The sequence below is a fragment of the Eptatretus burgeri genome, chromosome 15 (genome assembly GCF_056783735.1).
Source record: "Eptatretus burgeri isolate ZD-2024b chromosome 15, Ebu_testis_v1, whole genome shotgun sequence".
Lineage (NCBI taxonomy): Eukaryota > Metazoa > Chordata > Myxini > Myxiniformes > Myxinidae > Eptatretus > Eptatretus burgeri.
Window position 1 is genome coordinate 62,212,912 of NC_140975.1, and position 22,532 is coordinate 62,235,443.

At 45.4% G+C, this 22,532-nt stretch overlaps 1 protein-coding gene across 1 annotated transcript in view; it reads left to right on the plus strand.

Moving 5' to 3' along the window:
* Positions 1-22,532, plus strand: part of LOC147012319 (uncharacterized) — a 118,209-nt gene that overhangs the window by 59,906 nt on the left and 35,771 nt on the right. The window contains exons 8-14 of the mRNA XM_085856378.1: positions 3,110-3,905; positions 14,798-14,873; positions 16,380-16,478; positions 17,158-17,233; positions 20,172-20,238; positions 21,163-21,309; positions 21,414-21,801. Coding sequence (XP_085712504.1) covers positions 3,110-3,905; positions 14,798-14,873; positions 16,380-16,478; positions 17,158-17,233; positions 20,172-20,238; positions 21,163-21,309; positions 21,414-21,801 — 1,649 coding nt within the window. The remainder of the gene's footprint in view (positions 1-3,109; positions 3,906-14,797; positions 14,874-16,379; positions 16,479-17,157; positions 17,234-20,171; positions 20,239-21,162; positions 21,310-21,413; positions 21,802-22,532) is intronic.

Genomic DNA, 22,532 nt, shown 5'->3' on the forward strand with positions numbered 1-22,532 from the left:
GCGAATCTGGTAACCACAACACTATCTTCCACGAGCTGTATGTATGCAAAAACATATCTTCCGCCAGGCACATATATATCAGTTCTAAAACATATCTTCCACCAAGCACGTTGTAACCGAGCTGCGTGGCTTGTTCCACCATTCCACAATAAAGACGTTTCACCGCATTTATTATGAGCCTCCTGAAGATGTTTCCATCCCCCCCCCCCCACTCCCGTGCGAGTTGCACAATTAAAATGTAAAACGTTAGCATGAACCCTTGCATAAGTAATTAAAATGCTTCACCAAATCTCTTACGAGCTGCCGAAGATGTTTCCTTCCTCCCCTCTTGCGAGTAACACAATTAAAATGTTTGACCACATCTGACACCTGCTGAGTAAAATGTTAGCATGATGCTTGCATAATTAAAACGCTTCATCACATCTACTCCCTGGCCCCAGCTCAGTACATCTGGTAAAACGTTACATCCGCCAACATCACCCACAAACAATGGGCAGATTACTCACCCTCCCGTAGCTACCGATGATTCCCGCAGTGTGTCCTGGGTCTCAATCATTCTTCTCGTCCTGCGTTGACCGGTGTTTTTGACTCTCGTTCCGCTCATTTGCTAATTGATCAAACATGTGAAGACCAGTGCCGGAGATGCATCGACTGGAAAGAGGCAGAAGAAAGTGATCTTCTTCTTGCGTATGGCAGCTTGGCTGCCGGGGTAGCTATCATTTCTTGGAAGCGCGACTGTGTCGCTGTGCAGTGCTCCTCTACCAGTACACACTGGTACTCATTTCGCTGACCTCGGAAGGATTACAGGCTGAGTCAACCCCCTGGTGTATTAATTCAGTGGCCAACGGGGCTTGAGCTCAGAACCCTAGGATCCCAAGCCACCACCCTAACCACAAAGCCAACACCAGGCTAGAAGAAAGTGATGGGCCTGAGTCACAAAGTGGATCTGCTGGACCGGTTGTCAAGAGGACAGAGTGCCACCTCTGTGGACACACTATGGAGTAGACAAATCCATCATTTGCTCCATACAGAAGAACGAGAAGGCGATCAGAGAGAGTAGCAGCGAGTGCTGTACTGAGCACCAAAATGGTCACCCACATCCGGGATGCTTTGACAACATGGAGCCTGAGGAGTTTGATGCTCTTATCACCTCACATGCTGAGGAGCTTCATCAATGAGGGGTTGGGAGTCATTACCAAAGCACCTGAGGAGGAGGAGGAGAGGATGCAGGCAGTGATGTGGAATAAGATGTGTTGAGGTCCAAACTCCTGGTGAAGTTCCAGGATGAGATACTGCAGGACATGTGGTCAGTTACCGAGAAGCTGTGAGACACCGATCCGGTCATGGAGTGTTACCTCAAGTTCGCGAGGGGGTTGGATGACATGATGCTCCCATACAAGGAGCTACATCAAAATCTGCGGCAATCTGCCAGGCAGCTCTCAGTCATGGAGTTCTTCCGCCCTGGTCCGTCCACCTCAGGAGTACCAGCACCCTCGCCTGCCTATCCTGCCTATCCTTCGGTGCACGACTCGTCATGACCCTCACCTGTCTGGTTTTCAGATTACTCCATTGAATTAACTGGATTTTGAATGATCATCATTTGAAAAGGTGTTTTTGTTTGTCCAAATAAAAATTTTAAACTGTACCTGCTGCTGTTTTTTTTTTTAATATATTTTTATTTATATGATACAGTTGGTTAATCCCTTAATAAACTGTTAATTGCATTCCTTCAATAAACATTGGAAACAATACCTGGTGGTGTCGCTCTTTTTTATTATTATTATTTGTAAGCATTTTTTATGAAACTATTCTTGTGCATTCGTGGGCGAAAAGGTTTTAAACTTTTATAAGTTTCCCCGATGAACCAGGAACCACGAGGAACCTATCCCCCTTTTTCCATTAAAAAGATGCGCAGCATTTGTGGCTTCGCCATTTACTGATTCGTCATTCATGGAATTTTTCATTAATCAGGAACTGCCGGGAACTTATCTCCCTTCTACCCATTGAAACAATTTGCGGTGTCGACATTGGGAGCTTCGGCATTCGTGATATTTTTCGCAGGTCACTATCCGCCGAGAACCTACACCCCCCCCCCCCCTTTTCCATTGAAACAATCCCCCCGCTATTCGCGGAATTGCTATTTGCGGTATTTTCCAAGAATGCATCCCCCGTGAATAACGGGGTCCTACAGTATACGAAAGTGAAGTACAGGTATGGAATGTTGTTTGACATCATCACAATATACACACCCCACCTCTACTTCGGAAAAACAAAATCACATCTTTTAAATGCTGTCGATAACAATTGATGCACTCCCTGCATTTAACAAGTACATTGCTGCTTTCATTGTGTCATTATCAAGAGCAGTGATTGCTTCATTGATCCTCATCTTAAGTTAATCTCTACTTCTGCGATGTCTTGTGAACTGAGCTCCTCAAAATCCCCAGAAGAAGAGATCTACTGTGGTCAAAGCTCGGGATCATGGTGGCCATGAAACTTTACCAAACCGCGAAACTATCTTTTCCCAAAACTGTTGCCTTAGAAATTTCATAACAATTCTTGAAGCGTGGTACGTTTCCCAATCTTGTTGAAAATTTGTGTCTGCGAACACTATATTTTGATGCCGCAATTCAGGAATGACAAAGTTCAGAATACTCGCTGAGGTTCAATAACAGAGCCTAATTTTATACAGAGTTCAACAATTTTAATCCCCATTGGTACGTCGTAATGCCCCATCATTAAACTCTTCAGGGCTTCACATGTAAGACACAAAATAAATATTCAATGATGCAGATATTTATTCAAAATGTATACATCTCAAATGTGTCACATATAAATGCCACACCATGTATTTCATGGAGAACTAGAATGGCACTCGGTTGAGCACAGACCTCCACCAGGCTGAACAGTTTACTCATTGTATCCAACTAGATTGTGTTTGATGAAGGTTCCATTGGGTGTACATGTAGTATCTTGTAAATTTTCACGAACCTATTTTTGCTCTACAAAAAGAGAAATACTTGATGTAATCAATACCTTGGATGCATTAATGAATGCTTGTGATTAAGTATTTTAAAAGTGTCATGGTTTTGCGGATTGTTGTTTCCAGAGACATCATTGGAGAAGCCAAGACTTTTATCTTGCTCAAGGTGCTCTGATATGTTCCTCACCGAGGATGAATTGCAGCTGCACATGGACACACACCACAAGAAAGGAGGTCTGTACAAGTGCACTGTGTGCAGAAAGAATTTCTCCACAAAACAAAGCGTCAAAATCCACAACAGGATTCACACGGGAGAGCGTCCGTACAAGTGCTCTGTCTGTGGGAAGAGTTTCACTGCGAAAAACAGTGTCACAATCCACATGAGAACGCACACCGGAGAACGCCTTTTCAAATGCCCGGTTTGCGGCCGGACTTTCACCATTGCCCATCATGTTAAATCTCACATGAAGACCCACACAGGGGAACGTCCCTACAAGTGCTTTGTTTGCGGCAAAAACTTTTCCGAAAAGTCAAGTGTAAAAATTCACATGCGGACCCACACGGGAGAGCGTCCATTCAAGTGCTCTGTCTGTGGGAAGAGCTTCACTGCGAAAAACAGTGTCACAATCCACATGAGAACACACACCGGAGAACGCCTTTTCGAATGCCCAGTTTGCGCCCGGACTTTCACCGTTGCCCATCATGTTAAATCACACATGAAGACCCACACGGGGGAACGTCCCTATAATTGCTTTGTTTGCGGCAAAACCTTTTCCGAAAAGTCGAGTGTTAAAATTCACATGCGGACCCACACGGGAGAGCGTCCCTATAAGTGCTCCGTCTGTGGGAGAGGTTTTTCTGCGAGAAACAGTGTCAAGATCCACATGAGCACTCACTCTGCCCAAGAATATAATGTGATTTGAAAATGTACCCGACACAAAAAATGGAAGTTGGAGGCCTTGAATACATCGGCAGTGCCACTCTGCCATTATTGTTGATAATTTTCAATGGAAATTCTTGGGCTGGCAGGATTGGCCTCGAGGTACACACACTCACCTCTGAGCTGTCAAGCCTGCATTTGAATCCTGACCGAGCTATAAACTGTTGTCCTGGTGTTTCACAGGCATGGTGATTCATCAATGTGTGTGTGCCGTCCCTTGGAAGGATGCTAAACTGGGCGTCCTATTTACTGGCATTTGTTGGACGTTCCCAAGGTGTTCTTTGCGAAGGGTAGGTGAGCTATCGCTGGCACTATGGCCAGATTCCAAATTCCTTCCATAATCATCATGGACACAGCCGTGCTCTCAGCCAATAATGCTACTCCACAGCCTTGCGCTGCATACAAACGAAGAAGAATTTCGCTTTGAAGAGCATAATGCGTAGCATTTTCAATCGCTTCACTTCAACTTGACAGAAATTGTACAAAGGACACTTTTTTTTTTCTCTCTCTCTCTCTCTCTCTCTCTCTCTCTCTCTCTCTCTCTCTCTCTCTCTCTCTCTCTCTCTCTCTCTCTCTCTCTCTCTCTCTCTCTCTCTCTCTCTCTCTCTCTCTCTCTTCTTGTTTTGCTGCTGGTGTTTTTGGTTCGCGGGCACCAGCAGTGACCACTATTTTCGTTGTGTCTGTGTGTCTGTCTGTCTTCTGTGACTCTCTCCAGAGCATAGCTCCATGACGTTTGATGCGATCTTGATGAAACTTGGACACAAGCTAGATATCATGGTCTCGTTGTGTCTTTTTGTATGAGGGGCATCCCACGCCCCTTGTGGGTGGAGCCACGCCCACTTGAACTTTTTTTCTCTCGGTTTTTTTTCTCGCAATTTCATTTCCTAGAAGCTGTGCGTAATGTCCATAAGTACAACATATAAAAAAATCCTATTTGATTTGGTCAATTTTGACGGAAGAGATAGGTTTTTACTGTAGGGCTTCCTCAATAATTCCCGCGAACCATCATCGTCTCCCGGCTTGTCTTTTTTAAAGTGCTTTTTTTTAAAAATTACATTTTGGCACATATGATTTAATTTTACCTGGTCACTCCATCACTCAATATGTATACACTGATGAGCCAAAACATTATGACCACTGACAGGTGAAGTGAATAACATTGATGATCTTGTTACAATGGCACCTGTCAAGGGGTGGGATATATTGTTACGAATCTGGAAGCTTTGGAAGTCCCCTATCAGGTCAGGTCAGGTATGGGAGCATGTGCCAGAACAGCGCGTCGCTGCGTCCACTTTCCGCCGGTACTCCAGGGGCCTCCGTCTGGCCATCCCCCAGGCAGATGCCAGGCCCATCCCCATCTCCTTGAGATGATGGTCAACCTGCTGCAACCACGAGGCACGTGGTCGGCCCACTGGCCTCCTCCACTCATGAGACTCCCTCGCTGAGAGAATCTGGTGAGCAGGATCAGCGTCAGGAAAACGAGCCACATGTCCATACAACCGCAACTGACGCTCACGGACTATGCAGGTAACAAATCTCATCCGAGTCTCTCTCAGCAACTGCTCGTTGGACACAAAATCCGACCAGCGATAGCCAAGGATTCTCCGAAGAGACCTGGTACCAAAGAAATTAAGTCTCCGTCTCAGATTCTTGGTCAGAGTCCAAGTCTCGCACCCATCGAGCAAGACCGTAAGTACCAAGGACCTGAAGACTCGGACTTTCGTCCTCCCGCACAGGTACCGGCAGCGCCACACCCCATGATCCAGTGAATCCATGACTCCCCAGGCCCGACCCAGACGTCTATTGACCTCTGACTCGCAGCCAGCAGAGACATTAATATCACTGCCAAGGTAAGTGAATCTCTCCACGACCTCAACATCCTCACCACAAACAGACACAGACAGGACAGCAGCATCCAAGATGTCACCGAAAGCCTGGATCTTAGTTTTGACCCAAGACACCCCTAATCCCAACGGCTCCGACTCGTCATTCAGCACCTCGAGGGCCCCCAAGAGGATGTCTAAAGTCTCCGCAAAGATGACTGCATCATCTGCAAAATCAAGGTCCGAGATCTTGACATTCCCAAACGATACACCGCAACTTGATCTCTCCGACATCCTCCCTAGAATCCAGTCCATACAAGTACTGAAAAGTGTGGGGGCAAGTACACATCCCTGGAGCTTTGCCCCGTTTCAACTGGTTCACCGCAGCCCGTGTTTCCACAAGCGAAGGTGGACCACAGTTGATTCGAGGGTCAGCAACAGGGATTGTAACACCCTTGACGTCCAACTCGACAGCTGGGGGATCAGCCTGGTACAACCGCTCAAAGTAACCGGCCCAGCGGGCCTTCACTTCAGACTCCTCTGTCAAGAGCCTACCACTCTCTGCTCGAACTGCAGTGCTCCGAGGGATGGGCTTGGATGAACGTAATGCGCGAATTCCCCTGTAAGCGGGACGAGAATCACCTGTCCACAGGTGATGCTCTACCCCCTCACAGATTCCTCGCACATAGGCCTCCTTGTCCACCCTCAGTGCACGTACAGTTTTACGCCTCAGCTCCCTGAACAGCTCAGCTCTGCCATTCAGCCTGGCCCTGCGACTCTGGTCAATGGTATCCAGTGTCCCTTGAGAGACAAAATTCTTCTTTGCCCTGCGGTGAGCTCCAAGGCATCCACCGGCAACATCAAGGACGGTGGTCTTGAAGGCGCTCCACAACTCTTCAGGACCCCCCAAAGCACCCAGACCCCCCAAGTGTCCACTCAGCCTGTTCGCAAACTCCTCAGCTACTCTCTCATCCCTGAGCTTGGCAACATCCAGCCTAGGCTGGGATGGTACCATTCTCCAGGATTTAAGGTGCTGCCTTAGAGTTGCTACAACAAGCCTGTGGTCAGTATTGAGGAACTGAGCACTCTGGTAGACCCTGCAGTTCTGGATCATCCTCCAACGACCGTCAATGAGGACATGGTCAATCTCCTTTGCCACACCGCCAGCGTTGGAATACCAAGTCCAGCGATGAGCTTGTGGGCGCTGAAACCATGAACCAGCCACCCTAAGTCCATGACTTCTTGCAAAGTCAAGGAACTTAGTGCTATTCTGGTTCATAGTTCCTGACCCATGGGGACCATCACACACCTCATAACCATCCCTATCAGTTCCAGTCGATGCATTGAAATCCCCCAAGACTAAAAGTGTATCTCGTCTGGGGCACTGATCAACCACAGACTCGAGCGTGGCGTAGAATGCATCCTTCACAGTGAGATCACTCGCCTCAGTCGGAGCATAAACAGAGACCAGGGAAATGACACCTAAGGAGTGACGAATCCTTAATCTCATAATACGCTCATTGACCGGTGTTACCTCAATTATCATTGGGGTCAGCTTATTGGACACAGCTACAGCAACTCCTTGGGTATGGTAACCATCAGAGCGACCAGACCAATAGTAGGTGTAACCACCCACCATTATCTCGCCGCAATCCGGTCTCCGAACCTCAGAGAGAGCTGCAATCCCGATGTCCAAACGCTTGAGCTCAGATGATAACAGAGACAGGTGATCATCCTCTCTTAGGGATAGGACATTCCAGGCACCCACCCGAAGGGACCGCCTCTGGTTAACCCAAGGAGACCGCCGTCTGGTGGACGACACCTCAGCACCACTCCGACACACTCTCCCGCAATCTGACCCAGGGATGTTACCCCGTGGTTTCCCTCCTATCATCAAAGATTGGGGGTCCCGAAGGCTTTGCCCCAATCCCGTCATCCGGTGAGCTGCCCTGCGAAGGGAAGCTGCACAGGAGGTACTCCCACGGAGTGGGTTTTCAGATTTTTTTTGCGTTTTTGCGTTTTGCGGAATGAAGGGTTTTACGGTGGCCGGAGTGCAAATCCTGCCACCAACCTCCTAATAAGAAGTGTCCCAACTGCAGGAGGACGTCCGCAGACACAGTTGGGCACTAGATATGGATGGCCGTTGGCTCACAAGGAGCTCCTCCGCCCTTTGACAGTTTTTGTTTTTAATCCTGCTGGGTGTCCATATCCAAACACCCTCCTCACCAGAAAACCTGGTGGGGGAGAAGGTTTAGTCGCCGACAACCCGACCATGGAACAGGTTAGTACAGGTTTACATGGTACCTGTAGCAGGTCACAGATCGAACCTGACCTGACTGGCAGCTCAGTTATATCGTCCCCTATAGCTCAGTTATATCGGTAAGTACGTGTTTTTAGTAAGGGTCCCATCCCTTGTTTAATGGGTAATTAAATATTCATGTGCTGCGGAGTTATTTTAATAGTTAGGATTTGAATTACATCCCTAAATCTTCCTCGACAACAACAGCATCACCCTCACCTTCACCTCGCTCTGGCCGACGCCATGGCGCCTATGGTGGGCTGAGTTCAAGGAGGACCCTCGCGGCGGCCCTCGACCAATCAGCATGCTACGAGTGAGGTGGCCGCCACTCAACCAATCAGACCCCGCGACGGTGAGAAAGGCTGTCCGCGTGACGTCACCACGCCTCCGGGCCAATCGACGAACTTGCCACTCATTTTGGCCATTGGGGAAGGCGAAGACCGATTTTGCGCGCCAAAACCGTCCAGTGAGGGAGAGCGGGGAGCGAGGAGGTGCCGCTCCCCACCTGGACAAGGGTGAATAAGGTTGTGGCGCGATCAGACCAAGAGGAGAGTTTTGGTTGTCGGCTTGAGCGCGGAGAGAAACAATCTGTGCCCCGTTTGTTCAAGCGCGTGCTCTGGCTCTCTGCTCATCTCGTCGCTGGCGTGATCTGGCTCTCAGTCCACATCTCGTCGCTGGCTCGGGTCTCGTCGCGTGCTGGAGCCTGGCGCTGCCTCCGTACCCAGTGTTTTCAGCGGCATCGAGCTGTGGGTTCCAGTCCCGCCAAATCGGATCGACAAGGGCCGCACGAGGCGGGAAGGTCCATTTACTTTTTGGGATATTTGTGTGTGCGCGTGTGTGTCTGGGGCCCCGTCTTTAAGTAGTATCTTGTTAAGTGCTCTTTTTGCTTTGTACATACTTGCATTTCTGTTAGTCGTGATAACTCTGCCCTTGCGTGCTTCCCTCCTTCCCTACCTACTGTTAATAAATACCCCATGTGTTAAATGTATCAGCTCGTGTTTGTGTTTTCTTCATTGGTTTAACGCGGTGCATGTTGGGAGAATTAAAGGAGGCCTTTGTTGTTGTAGTGGTGTGCATTTGGGACCGACGGAAGCTCGGTGACCATCCGCTCGGATCACGCACTGGTCGAGCACGCATACGGCTCGTCCCGTACGAGTGCCGTGGAGGGTGTGAATACTCGGTAGCTCGCCACGTGGGTCGCTAGGTATTTTGAAGTTTGGCAAATAACCCTGTCCCACGTGGTGGAATTATTGACGATTCACGGTCCTGTAAGGGACCTGTACCTCTCGGAGTTTTCCAAAAGGTACGATCTATATTCCGGGTGTTCATCAGAGTCGACCCTACTGCTCCACCTAGCGGTCATGCTCGCAACCGATCCCCGGCCCGCAACAATATTAGGCAGCAAGTGAACAGTCAGTTCTTGAAGTTGATGTGTTGGATGCAGGAGAAATGGGCAGGAGTAAAGACCTAAGCGACGTTGACAAGGGCCAAATTGTTATGGCCAGACGACTGGGTCAGAGCATCTCTGAAATGGCAAGGCTTGTGCGGTGCTCCCAGTCAGCAGTGGTGAGTACCGACCGACAGTGGTCCTCGGAGGGACAAACCACAAACCGGCGACAGGGTCTTGGGCGCCCAAGGCTCATCGATGCGCGGGGGCAACGGAGGCTATCCCGTCTGGTCCGAACCGACAGAAGGTCTACTGTGGCACAAGTCACAGAAAATTTTAATGGTTGTCACGGGAGGAATGTGTCACAATCCATAGTGCATCACACCCTGGAGCCGCAGATAGGTCAGAGTGCCCATGATGACCCCTGTCCAACGTCGAAAGCGCCTACAATGGGCACGCTAGCGTCGGAACAGGACCTTGGAGCAGTGGAAGAAGGTCGCCTTGTCCGATGAGTCCCGTTTTCTTTTAGATCACGTGGATGGCCGTGTACATGTGTGCCGTTTACCTGGGGAAGTGATGGCACCAGGATGCACTGTGGGAAGATGACAAGCCGGTGGAGGGACTGTGATGCTCTGGGCAATGTTCTGCTGGGAAACCCTGGGTCCGGCCATTCATGTGGACGGCAATTTGACACGTGTCACCGACCTAAACATCGTTGCAGACCAGGTACACCCATTCATGGCAATGGTATTCCTCGATGGCAGTGGCCTCTTTGAGCAGGATAATGCGCCCTGCCACACAGCACACATTGTTCGGGAATGGTTTGAGGAACATGATGAAGTGTTCACGGTGTTTCCCTGGCCTCCAAACTCTCCAGATCTCAATCCGATTGAGCATCTGTGGGATGTGCTTGACCGACAAGTCCTATCCATAGCGGCTTCACCTCGCAACTTACAGACTTGAAGGATCTGCTGCTAATGTTTTGGTGCCAGACACCACAGGACACCTTCAGGGGTCTTGTAGAGTCCATGCCTCAGTGGGTCGGCATTGTTTTGGCAGCACACATTGAGGATCAACAGTATATTAGGCAGGTGGTCATAATGTTTTGGTGCCAGATAACACAGGATACCTTCAGGGGTCTTGTCGAGTCCATGCCTCGGCGGGTCGGCATTGTTTTGGCGGCACGCATTGACCATCAGTATATTAGGCAGGTGGTCATAATGTTTTGGCTCATCAGTGTATAACTGTGAGAAATAGCAGAAATTCCACACTACTGGTAGGGTTCCTCATTTTTATAAATTATATAACGGGAAGAAATTAAATCAGTCACGGACGTAGCTTCTGGACAATCTTTATGGAGGGAAGGCAGCATGAGGGGAAGGGAATGGAAAGACGGCGTGAGAGAGGGGAATGGAAAGGTGGCGTGAGGGAGGGGAATGGAAAGGCGGCATGAGGGAGGGGAATGGAAAGGCGGTGTGAGGGAGGGGAATGGGAAGGCGGCGTGAAGGGAAAGGAGGCGTGAGGGAGGGGAATTGAAAGGCGGCGTGAGGGAGGGGGATGGGAAGGCGGCGTGAAGGGAAAGGAGGCGTGAGGGAGGGGAATGGAAAGGTGGCGTGAGGGAGGGGGATGGGAAGGCTGCTTACTGGGGTGAAAGTGCTTTCAATCTGCTAAAGCGAACTTGTTGCTGTTTGTTGCAGACTTTTGTTTATTTGAGTCCCCATTCTCAACCATCACTGATCGTGGACTCTCTCTGGCATTTGGTTTACAAATGTTTTCACATATTCGACGTATTATCGTGATGAGCAAGTGATATGTTGAATAAACTGAGCATGCAATTTTCAGACTCTCGTCTTTAACTTTCCAGAAATAGTTCCAAACTACACTTCTGGACCTTTTGAACAACACGTCAACTTTTTCAGTCGATTATTGCCTTCTCGTCTGTCAGCAAAGCAATCAGCAGGTTTTGCTGGCCAACTCTAAATGCCTTGCTGTTCATTTAAAATAACAAGCCCTGGGGACGTGTTTAGTTTGCAAGTGACTTTCTTTTGCTGCTATATTGCAAACGGAACGCCCCCGGGCGGGGCATGTTCCTTTTCAATGAATGTGTTACCAGGCCATATAAGCCGTGGGGTGAGCAGCCAAAAATGCTCTATCTGTTGAGTTTTGTGACTACCATCTGGCAACTACTTGAAATTTTGCATATAGGTTCAGAAAAATCTACTTTACAACCGTACGAAATCGTCGGTGGTGAAAGTTGCACAATAATTAATTTTAATTTAAAATTTCATAATTTCTTCACAGCACTCTCTGCAGTCCGTGTGGAGACATTCATGTTATTTGCTACGGGGGAACTTACTTTCACTCTTGTTTCTGTACGGGAAATGTTTGTTTCTGTAACAAGGTTTCCATTGAATCCCCCTCTGAAAAGTTGATTTGTTTCATCGTTTTCGCAATTGTTTCCATATAGTTGCTTATTCTAAATTTGCACCAGAAGTCAGATCCTCTCGTCTCTTGTATTATTTCTGCTGTTTACCTCTCATCACTTCAAAAATATTTGGTTTCGTGATGGTTATTTGAAGAAAGGAGAGTAAGGTTGACATGTTAAAATGAACAACTTCACTGCAGGAAGAAGATATATTTCGAGTTCGAGTGGAATGGTTACGTCGGATGAAATTTAAAAAAGAGAAAAGCTCGATGCTCTCTGACTGAAGGACAGCAGCAGAGATATCACAAGTTTACAATTGTAATTTTAGTATTGTAGATGATCGTGATTGTATTTACTTTACACACAGTAAGTTCACCTTTGAGACAAAAGTTGTGATTATTTTATGAGATAACCCATTTCTTGCAAAAAGCGCGCACAAACCCGGCTCATTCAACTTCTCTTTTGGGTATCCTGTTTGTCAATAGAAATCTCAGTCATAAAAAGTTCAACTTCGTCTTGCAATCAATGAAATAGTCGATTTCCTTGATAAGATGACTCCACATACACATCTTAGGACTACAACAGATCATAATAACACTTTTCTTAACAAACTTCACAAGTCGAAAAAAGAAATGTACCAGTTGGTTAATTTATGAAAAGACCAACCAACTTTCAAACGTATGTAAATGTTATTAGCATCCTTCCATAACCTCAGCTATCGGCGTAAAGTCATGCTTTCCATCAAGTTGTACATTTATAAGGGAAGACAAAATATGGAGAGCAATAATGAGCAAAATATGGAGAGCAATAAGCATCATCAGAATTATCTGAGTTCTTCAAAGTCATCCACAGCATTCTCAGTTGATATTTAATTTTTACATTCAGTACATTTGCACACATCTGTACAAGGTATTTTGTGGTGTCTGGATGAGCAACGACCTTTCCCTTTGCCATGGGACTCTTCTCAACTGGTCTTTTTACAACTACAGTACTGTATGTTAGTTCCAACAGAGTGTTTGGTGCAGGTGGGAGATCACCCCATACAATTTCCAAGTCGGTGTCATTGATGATATTCCACCCATGACCCAGTGGATTGGTGATAGCAGGAAACTGTTCCAGACACCTTGTATGGATTGCTGCCTGGTAGTTGGCTCTCATGTCATGTTTTTGCAGAGTCACTGGAAGGATGTATGTTTGCCTCAGCTTTGGAAGCCAGCAAAAACAGGGTGTGTCGAGCTGTGTTTATCTCACACCAGTCTTGGTCGGACAACCTGCACACAAGTCTCCATTGCAACCATCAAACTAGTTTGGACTCGCAAGCCGCTTGAAGGCTTTTTGGAAGCGAGCACATTCAAGCATCAGTTTCAATGCCATCTTCTTAGATTTTTTTCCGTCGAAAGAGCTCACTGAATCGCATCTTGTAAAGCAGTGAATGCCAATGAGGGCATCACTCGCACTCTGCCCAAGATGATTGTGTACAGCACTCAAATTTATTATGTGCCTGTTGTCCCCCTTGCCAGTGTGAAAAAGTATTTCTGCCCCAATCTCCTGAGCTTTAGTCACACCAATAACAAACACATCCGTGTCTGGGCTCTTGATGACCATGAACGATAAACTGGATGAAGAAGGAAGGGAAGCTGCAGCATGCTAGCAGTGGGGGAGGAGGAGGAGGAGGAGGAGGCTTGTATCAGCCTCCTCATGGTTGCATCCAAGTTCCTTTTTTGCATTTACTTCCATCGCACCTGCAACCTCATGGAGTGAATCTCATTCGCCATCATGTGTCATCACAACACAAACATTCCTCAGAAAATGTGCTGGATGTTGACTCCACATGTTGAACAGAAAACGAATGAGCGCCTCCTTGTTCTCATTACAAGAGAAAATTTTATTCCACTGTTGAGGAACTTTCTGTTCTGCTGCATAGATCCTTGTGAGTTGGCTACCAGCAGCTGTTCGTCATCCCCTCTCTCACCAGCCTTTATGCTAACTTGCCGATAAGTATCTACAACAAAATGCACGGCATCACGATAAACACTTTTTCCCATGTCCACAAGCTGCTTGAGAAGACAATCTGCTGGTAATACAAACGTGCCTGGGCCATTTTTCTGAGGTAGCTCTTGGAACATTGCCATTCCATCTTTGGTCCAAACACTACCACAAGGGATGTTTTCAATCATTGGAGCTGGCTGGATGCTTGCTTCAATGAAATGTAGCAGGTTTGACTTGGTGGTCTTGTTCGGTGACCCGTCTTCATTGACTAGAGATAGTGGAAGTGGACCTAAATTGCATGACAACATCTTCTTAATGTCTAACTTTCTATCACCAGCAATGATCAGTAGCCTTTGAAACAGAGTTTGGTCGGCTTTGATTTATTACTTCCTTCCCTTGCATTTTAGATTTTGAAGACTTGCTAATTGATGTGAAAATATTTGTGTGTTTTTTTTTGTTTGTTTTCTTACGACTGCAAACATGTCTCCTCCTGGTACACACTCCTTGCAGTAGCTTCATCTCATCTCTTCATCCAGCTTCATCTTCAGCTAGCTTCATCTCATCTCGCTTCATCTTCATCTCATAAATCTCAGTAGCTTCATAATGATAGCTTCATCTCCCCTCTCACGAGCCTCTAAAAGACTAAGTAGTGTGTTGTTGCTTTTGTTGAGGCAATGGCACCAGACACAATGTGCACAAGCGGCTCATTACTTTCTTCAAAGGAATTGATAATTTCAATTATTGTACATACATCCTTTCCACCTTTCTTAACACGAGCTGCATTTAGATTTATTTTTGTTTGCCCTGCTTTTGATATCTCTTCCTGCCATGTATTCACATTGTTAGCTGATAGCACTCCATTTGTGTTGTGATAAGATCCAGTGGGAAACTGCTCCTTTGTTTGTTGTTATGCCAATCATGCCTCCCTTTGTCTTGATATCTTTGTTGCAGGTCTGGTCACATGCTACTCCAGAAAGCCCATGATCATTTTGATGTTGCATGCAAACTCTCCTTCCATGAAGGATTGGTGAACTTCTGGATGATTAATTGGCAGTTAACACATTTCTAACCAATACACAGGAAGGTATCTCACATAATTAGTGTAATCATAGGCAATGAACCACAACAAGAAGGTTTGAATGGCAGACAGATGCAATTCCTAGTCACCCTCTCTTGTTTCACGCAAGAACAGAAGTATAATTTCTAGCATGTCGATGTATGTCGACTAAACAGCGAATGTTGGCTTCTTTGCACTTGGTCCATCAAATTATTGTACGAATTCACTGTGGTAAGAAACTCATCTGAACTCGCACACTCTTCAAATGTATGTCCGGGGAAGAATGAGTGAAGCTTGGCCAAGACTTCCAGAGCCTCTGTTTTTTTCTTCATCTGACAGGGAACTCAAGTAAGACTGCCAACGCAGACGCTGTATCGCCTCCATTACACACTTGTGGGCTCTGATGCTGTGGTTGTCATGGTGGCCATTCATCACACCATTTATTGAGCCTTGAGTGACAATATTGGACTCTCATTATGTTCTCTAAGCCAGCATCTCTGAATCTCTTTCCAATGCACGCAAACATTGAAAGGATAATATGAAATTCCCAGAGACTAATGATTATATGATCATAGAACGTGTGATGAGTCCACCGAATTTGCTGTGCTTTGGAGTAGATAGCCTGATTGAAAACAACTACTACTTTCTTCTGACTGAGCATGTCCGCTATTGAAAGGCTTCTTTCCAACATTGTATTCACACTGTCATATTCTGTTGAGATAGCATCTATTGTTGGGATATATCCAATTGTTGACTTTGGTGGCACTTAATTGTGCATCATGATATTAAAGCCAGTCCATCCTGGAAGAAGCCGATCTGATGCATCCACTCATTTCATCAGCATGTACATCAGATCTCCATTGTGTCGATACACCTGAATGGCCGCATGTTGTTCCTCATCAAGAATGACCCCTTCACCAAACGGTTCAAGTTCTTTATTTTTACTCCGAAAGTACTCCTCAATGATAGTTTGTGGTGCCTCAAATGAATGCTTCTGAGATTTGGAAATGGTAACCGATGGGGCAACAAACCCTTCTTCAGATGGTATTAGTCATTGAATGATTATTCCATTTCTGCTGGCTGTTGTGCTTTTTCCAGAAATGGTCTCCTCACTGAAATTATTGTTATCAAAGACTGGTGTAGTAAAAATTGGCTGAGTTCCAGCTGGAAGGAGGTCATTTCCAAAGTCCAGCTGGGGCTTGGCAAGAGCAGTATCAAGTTCCTGGATGACAGTGGGTGATGTGCAGTGGCCCAAACCATAAAGAATACCAATCAGCTCGACTGAACCAATAAGTTATCGCACTGCCATGGTTAACGAGTTGTGCTTTGGCACCACGACTCGACCTTTCATCTTCAAATACACAATGTCCTGTGCTATTGAGAGAAGCTACCTTTCTTCGTTATCAGCAACTGGCACCATCTCATGGTATCATCTCTTTTTTTTTTTCTCCATGATCAAGTCCACTGTGGTTGTAGGCCATGTTGAACTCGTTGCAATGCTATACAAAGCAGTCTTCAGAATCTGTGCAGCAGAATACAGATTTCTCAAATTCTCCATGGGAACATTTGGTTGAGGTGCTTCACCATTTTCACTAGTTTTGCTTCCTTCATTGGAAATATCTCTTTCATATACAGCCTTTTCCACTACATCTTCAACTCCAAGTCTTTCAACAAAGGCAATATCGCTTTAGAATCGCTTTGATGGTCAACTCAAGCATAACATGGGATGTGATTGCTGCAATCTACACTTCAGACTATAAGTCTTGTAGTTTTAGGCATCAATGCTTTGTACATCATGAACAGTCATGATGAAAAGTTTGAACATTAAAGATCCTTCAGTGTCTTTCATGACACCATCAATTTAATGTTCATCAACTGATTGAGCTTTTTCAGCTGTAATATCTCCTTTCCCTTTACAATCCTTTCATCAACGACACATTTACAAAACTTATCATAAAACTTTTCATATAATTGGGTTGCCTGTACCCCTGTTTTTATTATTATTATTATTATTATTATTATTTTTTTTTCACCATTTTGGACTACCCTAATGTATGACACATAGCATGATCTGTGATTTCGAACTTCTAATGCTACTAAATCCCTGTTGTGAATGTGCAGTAGAAGATATTTATCTTTCTGGATTGTGACAGCTTTGGCAAGCTGACCCCCTGTCATTGTTTCACACCTTGCCAACTTTTCTACCCTCCTCTTTCCTGATGACTCTTCTTTGATGTATTTTGTGCACTTGCAGATGATATACTCCAGAGGCAGCACATGCTCTCCGCCAGAACAAGGTGTGGTACTGCTACTCAAATATGACCGGAGAGGTTGTTTGGGTTGTGTGATATATGACTCATTGTGTGAACTGGTAGGCTCAGCATGGGCATCATTCTCGGTTAAAGGATGCTGGGGATGCTGTCGTTGATCTGTGAGAGGGGAAAGCATGTAGTAAATGAATTGACGAAGTCACTAACATAACTGACAAAAACAAGAGGACATGTTGAAATCATCTATGGCAATCTATTTTCAAACACTGAAGAAAATGCATAATGTGAAATGAAATCGAGATATTGATTTCTTTCTGGAGAAAGATAGAGATAAAGATGTGTAGGTGATATCTTGTGTCCTTTTTAACCCTATCCTTGATGGTAGTAAGATTACAGAAATGGTGGAAGCAGTCTGCGTGAAAGCCAGGTTGACCTTGCGCTTTCCTGTTAATGATTTATTGAAATAAAAAAAAACTATTGCTTTGTATCCACAAATGAAATGTATTGCATACTGTAAAACTCACGCTGTATAAATATCATTCAAGGGAGGAAGAAAGCTTCAAAGTTGGTGAGAGGATATCATCTTGAGCCTTTGCAAAGACACGTTGTCTGCAAATTGGTCTTATTCCGAGTCTTAAAAAGGGCAATGATAAGTCATTGTTTTGTATGCATGATCTATTTTCAAAGAACATCCCATATTCAACCAACTCCTTAATACAATCATGTCTCTGACAAAACGATAAATTGTACAGCCTCATACTTGTCGTACTTCAATCTTGATGAAATAAACACGAATTGCATGATAACATTGTTCCAGATACAACATGCACAATTGTGCTGGTTGCCATTGCCTTCTGAACACGAGTTTGGGGCAGTTTCGGGTGCCAGAGAATCCCTTACTCTTCATGAAAGACACCAAGGGATCTTTAATGTTCATCAACTGATGATAGCAGACAGGATGCCCAGTTTAACGTCGTCCTATGGATGATGTCCTATCGTCCTATTGTCGCACACACATTGATGAATCACCCTGCCTGTGAAACATTGGCGTGACAGTTTATAGCTGGGACGAGATTCAAATCCAAGCTTGGAGGCGAGTGTGTGTACCTACCTCCATGTCATCCTGCCATCCCCTAAATAATACGAGCTGGTCAACAACATATATAAACCTATCTGGCATAATGGTGATTCAGATCCCATGCCTTAGACATAACAATTAACACGTAGCAATTAATGGTCTGGTGTTGATAAAATGGTCTGGTGTTAATAAAGTGGTCTGGAGTTGATAAAATGGTCTGATGTTGATAAAGTGGTCTGGTGTAGATAAAGTGGTCTGGTGTGGATAAAGTGGTCTGGTGTTGATAAAATGGTCTGGAGTTGATAAAATGGTGTGGTATTGATAAAATGGTCTGGAGTTGATAAAGTGGTCTGGTGTTGATAAAGTGGTCTGGTGTTGATGTAGTGGTCTGGTGTTGATAAAATGGTCTGGAGTTGATAAAATGGTCTGGAGTTGATAAAGTGGTCTGGTGTTGATAAAATGGTCTGGAGTTGATAAAGTGGTCTGGTGTTGATAAAGTGGTCTGGTGTTGATAAAATGGTCCGGAGTTGATAAAGTGGTCTGGTGTTGATAAAGTGGTCTGGTGTTGAGGAAGTGGTCTGGTGTTGATAAAATGGTCTGGAGTTGATAAAATGGTCTGGAGTTGATAAAATGGTCTGGAGTTGATAAAGTGGTCTGGTGTTGATAAAATGGTCTGGAGTTGATAAAGTCATCTGGTGTTGATAAAGTGGTCTGGTGTTGATAAAGTGGTCTGGTGTTGATAAAGTGGTCTGGAGTTGATAAAGTGGTCTGGAGTTGATAAAGTGGTCTGGTGTTGATAAAGTGGTCTTATGTTGATAAAGTGGTCTGGAGTTGATAAAGTGGTCTGGTGTTGATAAAGTGGTGTGGTGTTGATAAAGTGGTCTGGTGTTGATAAAGTGGTCTGGTGTTGATAAAGTGGTGTGGTGTTGATAAAGTGGTCTGGTGTTGATAAAGTGGTCTGGTGTTGATAAAATGGTCTGGTGTTGATAAAATGGTCTGGTGTTGATAAAGTGGTCTGGTGTTGATAAAGTGGTCTGGAGTTGATAAAGTGGTCTGGTGTTGATAAAATGGTCTGGTGTTGATAAAATGGTCTGGTGTTGATAAAATGGTCTGGTGTTGATAAAGTGGTCTGGTGTTGATAAAGTGGTCTGGTGTTGATAATGTGGTGTGGTGTTGATCAAATGGTCTGGTGTTGATAAAGTGGTCTGGAGTTGATAAAGTGGTCTGGTGTTGATAAAATGGTCTGGTGTTGATAAAATGGTCTGGTGTTGATAAAATGGTCTGGAGTTGATAAAATGGTCTGGAGTTGATAAAATGGTCTGGAGTTGATAAAGTGGTCTGGTGTTGATAAAGTGGTCTGGTGTTGATCAAATGGTCTGGTGTTGATAAAGTGGTCTGGTGTTGATGTGGCACAGGCATGATGAGCCAAATGGCCTCCTGCACCTCAATTCCTTGTTTGTATTTGCACTTCACCTGAATTTGATAATCGAGCTCTTATCTCTCACCTCACTGTCTCTGATATCTACCTAATACGTACAAGTTTCGTATTATCTGCAAATTTAAAAAGTAACTCAATGACATTGATGTAAATGATGAATAATAACGGATCCCAGAAGGGATCCCTGAGGTAACCCCACGAGAATCTGCATCTGAAGGACGTCACGCCTGAGAGACAGAGGAGTTCGTGCAATGGAGCAGACGTTGAAGGTGTGAGCACCGATGCTGGTGGAGTCGATGGACCATGTTGAGGTATCGAAGCCCACACCACTCTGTATTGATTGGGGAAATGGGTTCGGTGGGTAGAATAGTTGTACGTGTTGAAACCACGTTCAAAAAGCGTATTAATTTGTGAGGTATTATTTACAGTTTCCGTCGACGTTAAGTGACGATGAACTTTTTTTTTGTGATGGGTTTTCGCAGTTTCCGGTGAGACGTTCGAATATGAAGTCTCGCGAGACTTCGCGGGAATTGATCCTTCGGAGGAAAGGTAAGTGAAGATGGTTTGGGAATTTCCTCACAAACGTTTCCAGTCGAACTTTGCGGTGAAAGAGAATTTTGTTCACAGAGGATTCCGGAAATGACATGTTGTTGTGCCATGTACGTTCCCGCCCTGTGCTGCGCCGTGTTCTCTCGTGTATGTTTATGTTGTTCTTTCTGGTTCCTCTCAGAACCTTGAGAGCATTTTGTGCTTTTCAACAGATTCGCGCCTCATCTCTCACACGATCATGATTTCGGGACATGAATGGCTTTAAAGCACACGGGCCGTTGTACTTGTAGTGAAACGTACGGCCAGCAACGCCTGTGGGCGACCATATCGCACGTGATGGACACAAGTTCCTCAGCCGTCCCACCACGATGCACTTGAAGGAACTTTGACGCAGGAAGAGGCCATTGGTCCATCATTCCTGCGTTACGTCACCACATTAATTCATTCTATGAGTTAATTGACTTAAATTCTCTGGTAGTGAGGTGGTGGGGGCAGGCAAACACGTCACCCACGATATCAATGTTTCTAGGTACCCATTCAATCCCATCCTTGCCTCCAGGCCTTCAAAACAGCTGTTCACCACCACCTCTTATCATCCCCCATCCAAATCCTCGATCTTTTCTACCCCCATTAATCCACCCCAAACCCACCTCCTTCAAATTCCCTGCTTTCCTTCCTGAAAGTCCCTGTAATGTCCATCTTGTATTCCCCCTCTCATCCCTCTCCCTTCCACAGATCTCCTAATGTCTCTGTTCCCCACTGTTTTGTCCTCCCCCCTCGCACCCCTCTTGTCTCATTCCCCCCCCCCCTGCTGTGCATTGTGTGTTCGCTCTCACACGAGCCTCAACAAGGTATACCAAAAAAATAAAAAATCTCATCCCAATTTAAACCGATCTTGTGGTTTTGTTGCCACAACCTTTCCAGGGAGACCATTAAATGCATTAACTACTCAGTAAGTGAAAGACCACACTGCCTTGCTGCCATCTCTACTCTCACGATGTGGCCCCAGGTCCTGTCACTGTCCATTCGGCAATGTGGAACGGCGAAGCATCGCTTGGACCCACACATACTGTACGTGGACGGTCACCATCTTTCAGCGGTCCAGTTACTCAACTATTATATCAACCGAGATTCCACGTTTACATGTTTCCTGTTGGTTTTACTGGCTTGTAAAATATACCGTGTTCGACACGTCCTATCAACCCTGGTTTTCTACCAGGAGAGTACAGAAGGAGCGCACTTAACTTTGAGCTGCGTAGCCTGGATTTGATTACTGGCCTGACTATAAAGTACCATAGGTTGGTGCTTCACAAGCCAGGACGTTGCATTGGAAACTGCTCCATCTCTCGGATGGATGTTAAACTGGGTGTCCTCCCATCTGCCAGCATTAGTTGGTGGACATTAAAGATGTCACGTTGTCTCACAAAGAGCAGGCGAGCCATCACCGGCACGCTTAACAATCTACAAATTCCTGCCCAAATCATCTTCAGTCGAACATCAAGCCTGGCCAGCCGTTTCGTGAAAGACTCTGGTCAAAAACTTTCCCCGGATGACCCCACAAAGGTGGGAATAATTGGGTCCATTAAACGAGTAGTCGTAGTTTTTCTTAAGTTGTTGCACTTCTGCAAAAGCTATTGTAATATATTTAACCTCCATGTTTAGCTTTATGTCCCATTCAAACGATTATTCTTTTTCATGACGAACAACAAAATGATATCTTTTGCAAATTGGTTGGGATCGAGATCTTGGGAACACCAACTTTCACACCATCTGGACTCGAGAGGAATTGGTGTATCTATTTTGTCGTCACATTTGCAGGGTTTCTTGCAGGTGTAATGGTTGTGTCAAATACTGCTGCTGATGTATATACTGTATAACACATACCAACTCAAACAGCACTCGGTGGAGTGCATGCCTCCCCCAGCCTGAGCAGTTTATGGTTTGTATTCCACTGATGGACCGGACCTGAACTGCATCCGGACCTGAACCAAAATCAAATCGGCTTGTTCTTGTCACCCACTCAACTCATCCACAATTTGTTGAGATATCGTTTTGACCTCATCTCTCAATTGTGAAGAATCACGACAGATTAAAGGAATTCTAGTATCTGGATCTTCACCAAAATCGAATCACTTTCTCTTTGTCAAACACCTAACCTATCCACCAAATTTAGTCACACTCTGTCCACAACTTTTTTTTACATATCGTGCTATAGCTATACTGTGTATACATTTCTTCACGATGCATATCGTTTTGGCCCCGTCTCTCGATGGTGAAGAATCACTTTTAAAATT